Genomic DNA, 17,690 nt, shown 5'->3' with positions numbered 1-17,690 from the left:
GTTAAACCTTTGTAACATATTGCCGCCACCATGTCATACATTTTCGCCAAATATTAAAGCGGCGTAATCTGTAGATTCCTAATAGATAAAGGCCATAAAGCGCTTTTTTCGAGTACCTCTCTGATAAATTTTTGTCAAAACCCGCCATGAACAGATGCTTCTGAAGCTTTTCCCGTACATAACGCCTAAAGTGCCCCGTATTTTATCCGGATGTGAACTTTATGGCAGGTCCAGTTCTTCCAGAACGCCCGGCAAATTCCCCCCGTCGTTTGCAATATACGAAATGTATGCAAGCTCAGGAGAGTTGGCATAAGTGTTTTCTTCAAAAGCTGTAATTAAGATATACATTTAACTTTACATAGTACGCCACCAACATGCTACCTCTATCCACGAAATAAACAACCTTGCCCGTTTAGCTGACCGAGAAGACCGTTAATTAACAAGGCACGTCGTGCGCTTTACAGCTTACTATAAGCACCCTATATTCCAGTGCTTGAAAATAGGGGAAAAACGAATATTCAGTATTTAAAACGAGAACACATGACTACACTAGGCACTTTAACCTTTTCGGAGTACGTCACCCATCACATAGACCACGCACCCCCACCCCCGGTCCCCATTCGATAAAGATGTACCACACATTATAAAATATCAGAAACTAGAATATAAAACAAATAGTAACATAAATAAGCATAAAAATTCCGTCCCCTTTGGTTTTTCCAGGAATGGGGCGCATAATGCACGTAACGCTCCTAAAGAGGCCAGAGAACGAGGCGTTGGCAATTTTCACATGCCCCATCAGTAATCCACACACTTGAATATTTCCCTTCACATCGGCCCTAGCGTGCCTCCCCCCTCCGCCCCCCCCCCCCCCAAATCCTCTGCATGCCTTTGAAAGTGGGTCATTGACCCACTTCTTTCAGGACATAGCGATAAACGCGCAAGTGACCTTTTCGAGCGCTGCTGCAGTCGCGCCCTAACAGTTTCACTGCAACAAAACTTTTGCGGGTGACAATTTTGCCGTCTCTACCACGCCACAACCTCACATCTTTATCCTCCCTGTTGTCCAACGCGCGCAGCCGAGAAGGCCGATGACGCACCGCCCGCTTCCGGAGGAGACGGTTCCCCCGGTCCGTCAGCGCCATCTGGGCCGAGCGGTACCCACTCCCGCAAGAACAAAGGCGTCACTGTGGTCACAGTGGCGCCATCTCCGAAGACACATGAACAGGGCAACATCATCACGGGACAGCACAAGTCTGGCGGTACCACGGTCACAGCCGTCCGCCCCGAAGGCCGGACCCCTGCGACCACCCAGACTCCAGCACCGAGTGCGTATTGTGCTGCCGCTGGTTAACGGGCTTAACCTGGTGGCCCCCTTCTTTGTTTTTCTTTTTTATCGCGAAAGGAATACTGCTCGCACTTTCGGCCCATCGGTGGTCGTGGCGCCTCCTTACACAGCTGCGCGTCACGTGACCATGTGACGTCACGCCAGACCGAGAGACGGGGCCCCAGCTCGCGGCATCGATGCTGGAGGCGAAGCCTTGCGCGCCGCTGCTGCGGCGCTCACGAGAGAGGGCGCTCGCTGGTGTGACGTCACGCTAGGAGGATAAATGGGGCTACAGCTTGGCTCCTCGCAGTGGTCGGCGCGCAGCCTTGCGCTATGTCGGATGATGTAAATGCCATAAGTTTAACAAAGGGCAACCATGTCCACACCATCAGCCGAACCTAGGCGCAGCCAATCATCCAGGCTTAACCAGGCTTAACCTCCAATCATCCAGCCAATCAGCCAATCATCCAGGCAATCATCCAGGCTTAAGCAAGCTAAGCCTTCAGCCATTTTTTTACGCGATAGCATTAAGGCCCCATGTCGCAGAAAATCCGGTGTAAGCGTAGCTGCAGGCGTCCGCGGCTAAGAAAATCATCTCGAACCACGGACATTTTATACGGCACTAAAGTTCTTGTTCCACCTGTAAATTACGTTCTTTCCAAATTTATTCTTCGGAATTCTGAGAATGGCTGCCCACAAACAAATGCGATGAAACCGACAGCGCCGACAGCTCGTGCCGTTTATGTTGTCTGACTGAAATATCAAAAGTGCCGAGCAATCACAAAAGATAGGCCCACGCAAGAGCCCGCATTTCTACGAGGAAGCTCGCCTTCGTGCATCGATTTTGCCACCAGCGGTTCCCGGTAAACATTGCGGTTACGTATGAGCTGCAATTCCCCGGAATCGGGAGAAGCAGTCGAAGATATTTGAATGCTATCGCGCTGCACTCTTAAAATCATAGCTTAAGGGTCTTTCATTTTTTTTCCTGGGAGTATAATGTATGCACACAGATGAATTGTATAATCGCAAAGAAAGAGAGAAAGAAAATAGAAAGCAGAAAGATCGTGATAGCAAGTAAGTGAACACATGCCCACTGAATGCGGATCACCTTAAGTGGACGAATTTGACGACCATCAGGATTTTTTTCTCATTTACCTCTCTTTTCCTTCGCGATTATAAAAATCACGTGTGTGCATGTACTGGCAGTCCCACGTGACTCGTGCCTAAATTTAAGTGTGCAAGCGCTATGCAGTGTTGTTTGCCGCGACTTGGAGAAAGGCAGACCGTTCTTCTATTTCGCCTAATTACCTAATTACTTCCTACTAATTATTCCATTGCTTGAACACATTCAGAGCAAAAGTGGGAAAGAGAAAATTGTCGACCAGCCTGAAAGATTTCTTATCCAGCTTTCTGTCTCGCAATACGAGCTACATAGTTTTTAAGTGTGATTAGCGTTTTTACATACTTCGATCATTTTGAGCCCATCTGTCTATCCTCCTACCACGAGGTCGCGGGATCGAATCCCGGCCACGGCGGCCGCATTTCGATGGGGGCGAAATGCGAAAACACCCGTGTACTTAGATTTAGGTGCACGTTAAAGAACCCCAGGTGGTTGACATTTCCGGAGGCCTCCACTACGGCGTGCCTCATAATCACAAAGTGGTTTTGGCACGTAAAACCCCACAATTTAATTAATTAATCTATCCTCCTACGCCGACCAAGTGACCAATTCGTCTACGAGCTTCAGCCTCTGGGCATGTGTCCATCGTCGTAATGCCGTTGTGGTCGCTCCATCGTCAGCATTGCAGCTTTGTCATCCGACTCCCGTCATGCCGTTGTGGTCACACCATCACCGTCATAAAGGTTTCATGATACAGTCGTTGCCACGCCATCCTTATACACCCAACGTCATCGTACGTCCTCATACCGCTGTGATGCCATCGTCTTCCTGCAGTGGTCGTCAACGAATTCGTTGTCATACCATCGACGTGACGCCGTCGCAGTCGTTCTATTGTTGTCATTCTAACGTCGTCATCATCTGACTCTCGTCATGCCGTTGTCACAGAGCCGCCGTCGCAGATTTGTCATTTTGCCGTCGTCGTCACACTATTGATCTACCATCGTCGTCATTTCGTAACGTCCCTCTATCGTCAGGCTGTCTTCATCATACCGCCTTTGTTCTTGCATCGACGTCAATGTACCTGTGTCATTCTACCGTAATCACTTGGTCGTCATTCAGTCGTGGTTATGCAGCCGTTATCATTCCATGGTCATTATTTCCTAGCCGTCAGACAGTCGCTGTCATGCATCTGTTATCACACCTACATTCTTCATGCCATCGTGGTTGTGCCATTGTTATCACTTCAGCTTCGTTATCCGACTTTCGCCATGCCGTCGTTCGTCACGTCATCCTCCTCATACAGACTTCGTGATGTAGTTGTCAGGCCAATGTCCTCATACACTCGTCGCGATCCTGTTGTCCTCGTATCTTGTAATTCCATCGCCGTGATTATGTCGCCGTCATTCATTCATTCGTCCTACCGTCGTATTGATGGCGATATACGGTCGTTCCATTGTAATTCTAACTTCGTCGCCCAACTCATCATGCCGTTGTCGTCACATTGCCTTCTTGAATTCGTCAACGTACTTCCTACTTTGTCATTCTATCGTAATCATCGTATCATCTATCGTAATCATCGTATCATCTATCGTAATCACCGTCGTGCCATTGTCATCAGTGCGTCGTCGTCAAACATTCGCTATCACGTATTCCTTGTCACACCACCATCGTCTTGCCGTCGTGGTCGTGAGCTTCCTCGTTCCAGCACCGTCCTTACGCGCTCGTGGTAATGCCATTTTCATCTTGTCGTTGCCGCCGCACTGTCGTCGTTTACCATCGTCGGCATTTAAGAATCATCACTTCATTGTCGTCCTGCCTTTGGGACATCAGCTTCATTGCTTCAACATTACGTCGTTGTCACTATACGTCGGCGTCATGCAGTGGTCATCACGCCGTCATGCTCATGGGCGACGACGGAAAGCGCGTGCAATAGCAAAGTGCGTCGATACAGCAGCATGTCGCATAATGCCGAAGCAACGGAAGCCGCAGAATGAGCATCGCGTACATTTAGACACGTTCGTTTGAGATAAACGATGTGCCGCTGCATCATTCGAATGCCAGCCGCATTACCGTGGAAGGTCATCTTGGGAGGAGTTCTTCGTGCCGTAATTTTCCAAGACTGTAAGAAAGCGGCCAAATTACTTTCGAAAAGAGTGATGCGCCATTAGTCGCGTGGCTTTTTTCTTCCTCGTACGCGTGCTAAGAAGTACAAGAGCGATGACGGCGTAATAATTAGAGCTTCGGGCTGTTCCCCAGCATAGGACGCGCGGTGGCTTTGTACTATGTATGAGCTACTCGGCCACATGGCAGCAGCCACGGTGAGCCAAGTTCGGCAGGGATCGCGGGGAAAGGTTGGCAGTGAAATTTCGACTAAGTGTAATTTCATTTATGAAATTGTAGACGTAACACTGTGGTGGTGCAAATGCGGTGGTTTGGATCAGAGAGGAAACAGAGGTTCGCGACGTTATACAGCCTTCGCATATATGCCGCAAGTTGGGTTGCATGGCTTGCGCAAGGCACGCAGACCTGCGCAGTCGCAACTTCTGTGACCGTGAACGTGGGAGCGGGTCGCCACTCGACTCAGGCAGAGCACTCTGGCGAGTGGCTGGGAGGCACCCGTAGTAGGTTTTGCACTCGATCTTCGCCCTTGTGCGTCGTCGCCTGCCACTGTCGCAAGGCGACTTGAAATGACTCCGCACACAGTCGTCTCAGGCGCATTGACTTGCGGTCCGGCAGTCGACTGTAGCAAAAAGTGCGCCAGTGACATCGGTGACCGCACATTGCACTTCGAGCGCACCAGTGTATCACCTGCCTGGTGCGCTTGCACCCGTCGACACTTGCTCCCATGCGATGTCACACAGAGTGAGCCTGTAGCTGGACATTGTCTAGGATGTGCGCTGTAAGAGACGCTCAACTAAATAAAAGACGGCAGATCATTATCTAGGGAGCAGAGGTTAGGAATTTTGCCAGACATGGGCTTGATTCAACCGATACAAGCCACGTGTGACTAGATGAGTAGATGGATGGATTGATTGATTAATGGATCGATTGCCCTTCCTGGGTTGCTAGGGGACGAGGCTGCAACATTTATGGCGTCACCTGTCATTTAGTATCGGTCCGTTTTCTTTAGCATGATGAACCGAAGAGACGTGGTAAACCTCGTAAACGAAGCCGTGTTGACCTGTGTTAGGTCAGTCAGCGGTGTCTTACTGATAGATTGGATTGCATGCATGCATTACCTGGACAAGATTAAATGAGCGTATATTCACCACAGCATGTGTGTGCATTTCGGGGAGCCGTATTCTTCTGCCATGTGATCGATAGTGTTTCGCGGAGACAGTGTGTTCAGGCTCGGCGCCTTATGGTAGCGGCGTTGCGTGTTGTGGAGTTCGTTGGTGTTTGGAGAGTCGTTACTTGTCGAAGTCATTTCTGTACTCTTGAGGCGCCGCGTGGTTGATTCTGTTTTAGTGCTGTAGGAGTGAATGGAAGAGAGCTACACCTTAATCCTGCACTGCCCTTCTGATGACGGTGGTCGTGGTGTCGAGATATTACTTTGCGTTTTTGTTTTTGTCTAATGAGCCTGGAATATTCATGTATACAGTGCGCGCTTCTTCTGTGCAGCTACAACAGAGCGCACCAAAAAGCCGAACCCGGGACGAAGCCGTCAACGTGAGTGTGACTTAGAACAAAAAATCTCTAGTGCTCTTCGTGGTAACGCGCCCTGCCACCACTGTGTTCCAACATTCAAGGCATTGCCAATAATTCGGGCTCTTTTTCTGACGCCGTTAGTAGAAACACGTGCGCTAGCAAGAACGCGACTATCGCGATTTTTCTTCGCTGGGACACCCTGAACATAACGCTTGATAGATATGCGTATCCAGGGGTGTAAGTGAGATCCTTGGCGACAATCCCCCTTTTTCTTTCATTTTCCTGTGCTGCCCTCTGCCGCACGCCGATGGAAACGTTTTGGAAGGGTGCCGTGGCGTTTTCGCCGGTTGATTCCTGTACCAGAGCCCATGTTCAGTGCGGGTCCGTTGTGAGTTCCGTGCATGGCGAATAATTATTATTGGCTTTTCCGGGGCAGCATGTCGTTTCCTGGAAGCCATGTAGCACTCACCGATTGCTGCGTGATTGCGCAAGCCTGAGTGCGCTGTTGTGCAAACAATGCCGCCGATAAAGGCATGCTGAGTTTCGTGTGCGGACGCCCTCGCTCTCTGTGTTCTTTTATGCGAAGCATATTACGAGAGCTCAACCCAGCTCCTCAGGCACGGCGGTGTCGCCTTCAATACCACGTGACACCGTGACGTCACGACAGAGGAGAAGCGGGGCTCCAACTCGCGGCGTCGCGGCGGTATATAAGCAGCTGCGCTTGCCTCTGCTAGACACTCACGAGGTGAGATGCCTCCTGGAGACAGAGCTGCTCGTTGGAATGAGAAGCGAAGGTTGTGGCGTGCTACAGAGACGGATTTTCTAGGTGGCTTTGGCTCAACTCTTGCAAGATGGGCTGGGTGGGAATCGAACCAGGGTCTCCGGAGTGTGAGACGGAGACGCTACCACTGAGCCACGAGTACGATGCTTCAAAGCGGTACAAAAGCGCCTCTAGTGAATGCGGTGTTGCCTTAGAAACGAACTGTTTCTAAGGCTCAGGCGTGCGTCGCTTGCTCAGGCGCACATTTCGTTGCCGCGCCGAACGCTGCGTTGCTCGACGCTCACCGCGTCCAATGCGGGGCGCGTAGTCGCTGCACCCTAGCCCATTGTCTTACACCCCTTGGCGGGTCGACGGAAACGCTCTCGCGTTCCACTCTTGAAGGCGAAGCAGAGTAACGCATGAGTTGTTTCTTCGTCTAGCCGAACCAAATATAGCCAAGCAACAGCAGTTCACCAGGCTAAACAGTGGTTCAACAACTAAAATAAAGGCTAGTATGCTTCGCATCCTGGGCTTAACCTTAGCTAAGCCACAGCCATTTTTTTAAACGTTCTTCACACATTTCGCACATTCAAGACTTAAGTCTTCGAGCGCGGGCTCCCACGTCGGATTTACCAAACTGGTGCACTTTGTTTACGTCGACATCTACAGCCGCAAGTCGTTGTTGGCGTTACATATTCGGGGAAAAGGTGCATCGCTGACGCGAAATAAGGCTATAGAGTAGCAAAGACACACATACGTGCGCATATGAGCCTTGCTGTTCCACGCCGAGACGAGTCAACATGCGCGGCCTAGCCGCTTTAACAACGGCACCTAGCTGTAGTCTAGATGCATATATTATGGGCTGTTAATTTATTACCAGTTTTAGCCCTTCTTCAACTTTACAGTTTGCGCGTGCGATAGAGCACTATTAGAGAAAAGGTACTCGCATAATCGCTCATTTATAGGCCATGTTGTTTTCTCGCGAAAACGTGAATGACATCGCCCACACTGTTGGAAACTGAGTGAGGCGGTTGTGTACGCAGCGGCATACCGAATACACCGTCTCTTGTTTCCCGTTTGATGCAGAGGCGAACATTGCATCTCTTGAATTTCGAAATGCGTCAGCATGACGACGCGTAGAGGCCCACCAGTCTACGTAGCGAATGCGACCGGCAGCCTGCGGGAACGGCGGCGTGCAGATGTTGGCACAGAGCTGTGTCGCCGATTGCCGTGCGTATGCGCCGTGCTAATTGAATAGTAGCTGATTTCGAATCGCTATGGCCAGAAGTGAACTATGAAAGCAGTTTCCTTTAGTCCTAACTGCGTCCTTTTCAATTTAGGTCGGCTGGTAGCGGGCGCACGAACTCGACGGTGCCAGGTCCTAACCCTGGCTGAACAGGATCAACGTTAGTTCAGACCTAATGTGCACGACTTGAGAGAGTTGCAGCCTGCTAAGTGCAAAGTCGTAGGCATGTTTTGACCCATTTTGAGCGCGACTAACTTTATATACAAGCGCTGTGTACCACGAACACGATGATCTCGAGCAGTACGCGTTGCACAGATCACATCGCTGCAAAGCACAAATATTTCGTGAAGCGATACGGCAACCAAGTTGTCCTTACATACATGCATACGTGCATACATACATGCATACGTGCATACATACGTGCATACATACATACATACATACATACATACATACATACATACATACATACATACATACATACATACACACACACATACATACATACATACATACATACATACATACATACATACATACATACATACATACATACATACATACATACATACGTACACACATACATACATACATACATGTATACATGCATACATACACACATACATGCATGCATGCATACATACATACACACATACATGCATGCATGCATACATACATACACACATACATACACACATACATACATATATATACAAATACATACATACATACATACATACGTACACACATACATGCATACGTACATACATGCATACATACACATACATACATACATATGCATGCATGCATGCATACATATATACATACATACATACATACATGCATGCATGCATGCATACATACATACATACATACATACATACATACATACATACATACATACATACATACATACGCGTACATACATACGTACATGCATACATACATACATACGTACATGCATACATACATACATACCGCGTTGCCGCATCGACGACTGGTCGCGCGGGGTTCGGTTTAACGATGGTTGGTACGCTAATTTTATCGGCGCCGTCGACAAGAAAGCCCGTTACAGTGCGGCAACGCATGCATGTCAGTTGCCTGGTATGATAAAATTGTCTCAGCGACACACTCTGCTGAACTGTCGGCCACTCGTTGGCGTGAGCGTCTTGTCGCTGCCACCGCAAGCAAAGGAAGGCCGACGCTGCAGGACGACTTCGTCAGCAACGTGATGTGCAGATTCAAGCGTCGCCCACGCGTAACGCAGGGATTTCCTTTTTTTAAAACAGTTGCGAGCCATCAATGAAACGCGGTAACTACGTGGTTCACGGTCGAGTCCCGACTGGTCTGTGATCCGGACGAAGTCCTAGCCGCTTTTTGTTTACAAGTGGAGTCGGCTACGCTACGCACGCCTTCCGCCACCGCAGCGACGTCGAACTGCCAGCGGAGTTTCAACACCGTACGCGACAAAAATGTTTGCAGCAGTGCGCGTCCTAACGTTTTTTGTTGCCTTTTTCGGGGGACTTCTAAGAGATCATGTTGCACGGCCGCGCGCGCGACCCTTCCAAAACGTTTCGCCACTAATCCGCTAGGGCAGGGCGCATGCGCCGTCGGACCGTAAAAAGAAAAAGCAGATTGTCATTGCTTACACTCTTAAAACGGTTGCACCCTTTGGGGTGTGTATTTGTCCCACAACAATAATCGTCATCTGCCTTGCTGGCGTTTCCTTTCTTGAAAACTCGGCTCTGGCTACTTTCCTGTCGAGAATGCTGCGTCACACTGATAACGCGCATGCAGTTCGTGACTGGGAAGTACCGGGCTCGCAGCGTTAAAGAAAAGAAACGCGGGCAAGACAGATGACGATTATTGTTGTGGGACAAGATACGCCCCAAAGGGTGTAAATTTTTCTAAGAGTGTAGGGAGAAGTTTCCTTTTCACTGTATCTGAAAACTTGTTTACCAGCTTGGACAAAGGCCAGGAATGCGTCTTCTTTGGGAGATGCTCAACATTAGTCCTGTTGCGGGCTTTAGTTAGTTGCATGCTTTGGTAGTTGCAATATTAGTTGCATGCTTTAAGGTGCGATTCGGCTCCAGTGCAGCAATTTCCATAATTCATTCATGTAGACTCTTTCTGAAGCGAAGCTCTCTCGTCTCATCTTTCGACTTTTGCGCTGCTGCTGCTGCTGCTGCTGCTGCTGCTGCTGCTGTCTTGCACGCCGCGCCGTGCAGAGCGCGTGTATGCGGCAGGATCGTGGCAAAGGGGAAAGTCAGCGCAAGAAACTCGCGCATGCGTACAGCGCCTTGTGGAGCTCCCTGGGTGTCGCCTTAACCTCTCGACAGCTGTAACAACCCGTGACTTCCCTTGAAAAGCCTTGTGAAAACCACAGGGCTTACCTTTCTACTACCCTGCAAGTCCAGAGGGGACGTAGATAAAGCTGCGCTGAGGAGAGGGGAGAGGAGGCAGAGAATGGGTAGAACCGACGGAGTCGCGAAACGAGTGAATAACAGCCTTGCCTCTCTCGCAGTTTCCCTACAGAGGGAGAGGGCGAAAGAGGTAAAAGATAACGCGAGAAGGCAAGGAAACGGCGGTTGCGGTACTGTACGCTTCTGCACTTTCTGAAAAATGAAAACCATGCAAATTTGCGAAGCGGACAACCGACGGATGACATGAAGAGTCAAAGCCGCGTTAAAACACTGTAGGCTCTACGCGACACTACGGAAGTGGTTGCACTTCTGTGCCCGCCGTGGTGGCTTCTTGGCCATGGCAATGCTCCAAGTCGGGGCTTCAATCCCCACCGTGGCAGCCGGATTTCGACTGGCGCGAAATACAAGTACTCTAGTGCACTTAGATTTAGGTGCACGTTAAAGAACACCAGGGTGTCAAAGTTAATTCGGAGTTCGCCAGTATGGCGTGCCTCATAATCCGATCGTGGTTTGGCACGTGCAGCCCCATAATTCAATTAAAGTTTAAAGCTTCTGCCACGGCGCGATTTGCCGTGTGAGGCAATGATAATGCTGGACCCTCTCAGTGACTCTGAACAATGGCGCCCAACAACACCTCAAGCAAACACGTCTCTCTGTGTGTTCTGTGTGCTACGCAGACAAACCGCAGTGTTACACGCAAGGTAACGTTTAACACCAACTCAGCACTCTGGTATTGGACTAAACGCTGAATAAGTGTGACACATTCGCCGTCAGCATCACCGCCAATTACGGTCAATGAAAGCAAACAGCATAGAAAGCTTCGTTTATACCGATCCATTCAGTGCGTGGGATCCGTATATCTTTTACGCTCAAACTGTGAGTGCAAGTGTGTGTACAAGCAGAGGATAATGATGGAGAATGCGTTTCTCCATTACACGCTTAACACCGCTCTTCAAATTGCAGCGTTCTATCTGGCGCAACTGCCTTTGAAAAGAAGCAGCCGTGTCGTGTTCGAAGCTTTGCTAAACCTGGCTCCATGTCCTTTTTCATGTTCTTTGACATCGGGCGTGACACTCAACTTTGGCCAGGGCTTTGCCTTTTTGGCTTACCCCCTGTGCAGGTACCATCGTGCTAGTGGAGACGAACAGATATAGAGAACCAGGTATCGGTGCGAAAACTTCACCTATATTTGAAAAATTCGCAACTTTTTTTTTTGTGGCATGAGATTCGGTGGCCGACGTACTTTAACAACCATTCTATGTTTAGTTCGAAAAGTGTTTCAGGGCTGCTCCATGCATGAACGGAGGAAATTTTTGGCGATATCACACGCAGTCTTCTTTTTGTGCCTTGACGACACCATTCGTTATAGCGGCAACTTGCATGTGGTTTGCAGTTTACCTATACAAAGCGAAGATAAGTTGAAAAGGCTGCTGACCTTTCCAGGCAGCTCTGTCATCCGTTAAACAGTTGTTCAAGGGATTGTTCGCTTGCTGTCTTTAGTGTTGTAAAATACTGGTGTATCAATTTTAGCGCGTTCATTTCGTTATTTTTTGTTTGCTTTTTGTTTTTGCAGCTAAATTATTCGTGTGCTACACTGTGCCACAAACACTAAGTGCCGACTTTGACATGCCGGATGACTTGTGCGACGTGGTACTGATTGGTATAGATTGTTACGGCCCTTATATAAATGAACCAGAAACTATTACCTGGAGCTACAAGTGGCTGTTCAACATGCCCTCAAAATACCACAAGACGAAATTTGGGTTCGTCACCTGCGTAATGTAAGCAACATTTTGGCGCATTTTCGTATGTTACGTTTGCTATTGAATGTTTCCGCCCGTTGGCATAGCGAGTGTGCAACTACCCTATTAGAATCCCCCCCCCCCTTTTTTTTTTACTAGAGCTGATTCCGCGCCGGTACATGTTCTTCACACGGAAACTCGTCTCCGGATAATTGTGCAGGATGGTTAATGATCGTGAGGGATAGTGCAGCTATAATCTTCAATCCCTCATAATGATGATGATTAGAATCTTCTTGGAAACGGGGTGGTTGCAAATGGAGCTAATCATGTTTTACTACATCTATGTCCGTCTATCATTTTGTCCGCCTCTTCAGAACATTTTCTTTTTTTCATTGAGACATCTACCTCGATATTGTACAGCCGCCTATGCTTCTGACGGCTCTGGTTCTATCAGCCTCTTCTCTCCCCGCCATCCCTTCCTCCCACTCCGTTCTCTCTCTTTTTTTTTCACTGTTACTCTAAACTTCTCCAACATAACTCGACCGCAGGCAAGTTAATGCTTCAATCCGAATTGAAGCTCAGCGCTTCTGGAAGGTAGACGTTGTCCGCTGGTCTTGCTAGGTGAATATCTTGGCATTCCATTGCGATGCGCTCAGTCGTTAGTGGACTGACTCATGCTGCAGCAGACACATACGCAAATCATGTTGCAGATATTTAACTCCAGTATGCTTTTGTTCTCCGACAACTAGCTTTAGCCTCATATAGCAATACACTGTCCTTTGTCTTATTATAAATCTACCGGTTTCCTGATTTGATGGTGATTGGGCTTAATGGCACAAATGCCAATTCTGGCCAAAGAGCGCCAAATTCTTGATTCGATTTCTTACTTGCCATTTTTGTAAGCCTTTGTGGTCTTTCACGTTTCTCTCCTTTGCATCCACTTCACCGTGTCTAGTTCTTTCATTTTCTTTTTGACGACTCCTGGTAGTCTATAGTTAGGCTTCCAGGTGACCTGTGCTTCGTTGCCAACTTTTTTGACCTCTTGCTCGATTCCGTGTCGACGCTTTTGAGGTACGGAAATTGGCGCAGCTCAGTCGCGCGTTTCTTTTGCAGCAAAGCTATCTATGGCTTGCATCTGAAAAAAAAAAAATGCGCCCGAGATGTTGCCGAAAAACAAATCATCATCACGCTACCATACTTGGCCGCACACGACCGGATCGGCTTAATCGTAGCAGCCACCTTTAACCAGCGTATCGCCCTTGGCTTCAACCTAACTGCCGTCGCATGCACGATTTTTGGCGAGTGACCCAGATCATTACGACGCCGTTCTATACCTTGAGAATTGAAGACGGACAACTAGCCATGCGTGCGCTGTATACACTTTACCTAAAGTGCGACTGTGTGACCTACGGATCAACGCTGCTGCACATGACTGCTATAATTAGTGCGGAATACAAAAGAGTGGCCAGCAGGGCCTCGAGGCGGCCTATTTGAAAATTGAAGCTTGCGTTGCATGGAACACAGTGTTGAATGTCGAAATATTGTGTACGCATTGTGGCCGGAACTGCCCACGAGGAGGCACTGCTCGAACAGCAGTGTCCTGCTGCAGGAGGGCATTTCGAATTTCAGTTAGGGAACTTTGGAGCCGAGGGCACAAGGAGCGTAATCACGTTGTGGAGCAGGCAACTGTCTACTGTAAATGCTGCCCATATCTATCCCTCACAACGGTGGTCGAAAGCGAGCGCCCACTGACTGCCGCACAAGGTCGTCAACCTTGTGCAGGTACCATATAAGTCCGCATTTCTCCGTGATAAAATTAAGGCCTAGATATTTGTGTCGTGACCGCCCGCACTTGTAAGGCCCTGTAACTCTCTTGTATTCTCTCCACATACATCACCCCAGTGTCCCTCTGTGGCACCCCTTTTTAATTACGGTCGTAGGATCAGTAAAAACCTAATCCATAGTTTTCCAGTAGTCTTTCTGTTTAACATAGCGCGCGAGCAACAATGAAGACAGAGGGAACTTTTCGGTTATTGTTAAATTTTCACTAGTGTTTTTGAATTTGTGGCCTATCCGGTCATCTTGTAGTCGCTTGTCTCGGCGTATCTCCATCAGCAGCCCCACCCAGTTATCGTCTTTGCTCTCCTACTTAAGTGTATTCCAATAGCAATTACTTGTCTACGTTGCCGTAAGCTCGCCTAATATTTAGAAAAGCTGCCCGTGAATGTATACTCTGAGCCATAGAAATCTACTTACTATAGCGCTCAACTACAGCACAAATATATATATTCCTGAAAATGTATTGCTGTATTCTTTGGTCTGAACAAATTCTGTAGTTCCCCCAATATATCACTTTACTCCGCCCACATGCACTACTCCTCTATGTATCACCGACGTCACGCTTAAAGTACCTCCCCTCAGCTTTAGGCCTAATGATGTGTTTATACTAGTATTCAAATGTCTTACACAAGTCATATGCCACTGAGCCTATCTGAATAACGAAGTTCATAGACATTCCTCTCCGGAACACAACACCCGTGCGACTTCGTGTTAGGCTCTCATGCACAGGCTGCGAGCCAATCCTGCACCACGAATCCAGGTGTGGGCGTTTCCCCGTCCGGTATTCTTCTCCGGGATTGGTCACTGCTTTCCGCGTAATATTTTGAAAGTTAATGTGGCCCGTGAGACATCGATATAGCCATCTTAAGGATGAAAAAAAAAGAGAAAACGCCGCTATTCCGAAGGACGCCAAGTCATTAAGCGACAAATGAGACATCCACACAATCGTAGCAATTGTTACGAATGACACTGAGAGCGAGGGACTCGTTCTTCATTGAAAATTACTACGCGAATGAAAAAAAGAGCCCTGTGTACGGTTTCCACGCCCAATAGAAATACTGCCTCTTAAATAGTCATTGCCCGTGACCATGCTGTATGATCATATATGAGTTCCTATAATGAAACCCCTATGTTATTATGTAAACGCATATGCCGACATTTGAATATAGCCACTGGGTATATGGGTCTTGTTCTATGGGGGTGCCTCCTCTAGTACCACTTCTCCCATTCGCTAATTAATTTACACTGAACGCATTTCTCTCAGAAAAAAAGGCCGAATTTTTGCAAAAGCCTATAGTGGCGCTTAAGGCACATGTCACAGGCAGGAAGGTAATGCAGGGTAAGGGAGGAGAATGCAGATAGGTGAAGGTCATAGCCTAGACAAGTTCCAGGCTATATAGGCCGTGCAGTGCATGCAAATAACATAGCGTGAGGAATGCGTACTTAGTTCGCGTTTAAACCGCCGCGGTGTATAGCAGAGTACGCTATTTTGCAGGATTTCAGAATCTTTGTGTTCGAAAGCAGCCACTAGTAGAACGACGTGAGAGGTAGCATTTCGTCTTATGGGTGCAACAATGCGAGGTCTATATGGGAAGGTTAGCTTTGATATTTTTTCCTGGGTAATATCAAGCGCATTTTACTTCGCAGAAATGCGAGACATTTCGAGCGATGCTGTACGGATTCACTACCGCTATACCCAGTTTTATACGCAGAAGCTAACTCTTCGGAAGCTGCGCAAAGTTGTGCGGCCATCTAATGTATCGCTACGCGCGCTTTGAAGCGCACTCTTTCTCGTCCCGTAACGTTTCCTGCAAGATAGCTGCATCATATAATCCTGTTTCTACTTGTGCACGAAAGTTTTACATCAAATCGCGCAGCACTGCGGCAGATTTTTGCTATTAGTAGGTGACGTCCAATTGTCTTCGCCGCGGCGCAAATGACGCGCTGGGGGCTGCTGCACGCAGTAACGTGTTACTGTTCTCGCACGGTGAGGCGAACAGGTATCAGATCTCCTATGCATTTCATGTAATAAATGCGTCATGTCTTGCGACGCCGAAGGACGAGACTTAATTTTAGTTTTAACCACGTGGTGCACACCTAGTATCTTTTGTACGGGACGCACTACTTTTTGGGTGCGGATGCTAATAGTGAGCAGAGTCCCTTTAGACTGCGTAGCGTTGCCTCCAATGCACGAACCGGATTGCAGTGTTTTGCTACGGTGCCCCACGCGAACCGTGAAAGTAACGTAGTCAAATCAAATTGCTCTTGGGCTAAGGCTATACAACGTAAAACTATTCCAATGTCCTGACGTCAAATTTACGTAACCGCCTACACAAGCATCGGGCGCTGACCCGCAGCGTTGTCTGAACAGCCGAATCAAACGCTCCCCGGGTTTATAGGAGGTCACTTTTGTTCGCTTTAAAAACGAATAACTTTGCCTACGTTGGGTGGTTTTTCTTATCCAATTGGCTGACGAGAGGCGACAAGTACGCTTAAGTGGAGATGGTTTTGATGGGGCTCATCCAGCGCAGTGAGAACAGATAGCCGGACGAGGAGGGTCTGCCGGCGTCTGCGATTGGCCCGCTTCCCCTTTGTCATCTTTCGGTGGCTGGTCGAAAATCACGGGGCGTGCAACGGAAGGTTAAAAATGCCGCTAAAACTGATCCTCAACAAAGGGGAGAGCTGCCAGAGCGATGTCGTATACTTGACAGAAAGGCTCGATAACGTTATATTGCCACGCAAAAAGTTTTTTTTTTTATACGCAGACAAATCCACGCTTTCCGGCAAGTGCGAGTAGCCAGTGCCTGAGCGATCGACGGGCAGCCATCTTCTATTTCTTTTGGAACAGGGCAGTCTCCGGCTATTCAGAGAAAAATTCAGTTTTGTTCGACCTATTAATGCATCTTTAACGCCTAGACGTCATTTTGGTGCGATAAGTTTTCCCGGTCTTGTGACGTCGCATGACAGACATGCGAAGTGGGCGCAGCCCGAATACTTTTGACCAATAGCAGAGGGCTAATGGCAAAGAAAAGCGGCGAATCGCAAATAATTTTTCTTTTTTTTTTCGGGCTGATCATGCACAATCGGTGTGTACACGTCATGTCAGATGGGGAGCTATCGCGGTTTTCGCGATGTCGCGTGACAGACAGGCGAAGGGGGGGGCAGCCCGGAAATTTTTTGGCTTATTGTGAAAGGCTGATTGCAGATTTGGAATAAAAAAGTTTGGAATAGCTTTACGTTATAGCGCCCCCAGTGGCTAGATGCTTGGTTAGGGAGCCATTGCAATGTATACATGACTCGTGGGTTAGTAGTGAATTAATACATCAGAGGCAACTTGAAACAAATGACAAAGAAGAACATGTGCGGGAACGCTTTCATGGAATTGAATAAAAGATAATTTGGTAACCACCCTGCAGCGGGTTAAGTGTCGTTATTTAAAATATACACTTCCTGAATTCCTAAAAAAAAAAGGGATCCGTCAAAATTCTAGCGTTATCTTGGGCACACACAGGAAAGTACTGGAAAAGTTAAAATGAACTATCAGCTTGTAACACATGCAGCAGATACAGCGCGCGCATTTAGCAT

General features: G+C 48.1%; 1 protein-coding gene across 2 annotated transcripts in view; it reads left to right on the top strand.

The window, feature by feature from the left end:
* The window catches only part of LOC139048854 (uncharacterized), an 82,019-nt gene that overhangs the window by 38,699 nt on the left and 25,630 nt on the right, over positions 1-17,690 (top strand). For both annotated transcript variants that reach the window (XM_070523729.1, XM_070523728.1), the window contains 2 exons: positions 1,080-1,328; positions 6,069-6,116. In XM_070523729.1, coding sequence (XP_070379830.1) covers positions 1,080-1,328; positions 6,069-6,116 — 297 coding nt within the window. The remainder of the gene's footprint in view (positions 1-1,079; positions 1,329-6,068; positions 6,117-17,690) is intronic.

The sequence above is a fragment of the Dermacentor albipictus genome, chromosome 8, assembly GCF_038994185.2.
Source record: "Dermacentor albipictus isolate Rhodes 1998 colony chromosome 8, USDA_Dalb.pri_finalv2, whole genome shotgun sequence".
Classification (NCBI taxonomy): Eukaryota; Metazoa; Arthropoda; class Arachnida; order Ixodida; family Ixodidae; genus Dermacentor; species Dermacentor albipictus.
The sequence above is the reverse complement of the archived record's forward strand: the minus strand, read 5'-3'. Positions and strand labels throughout refer to the sequence as shown.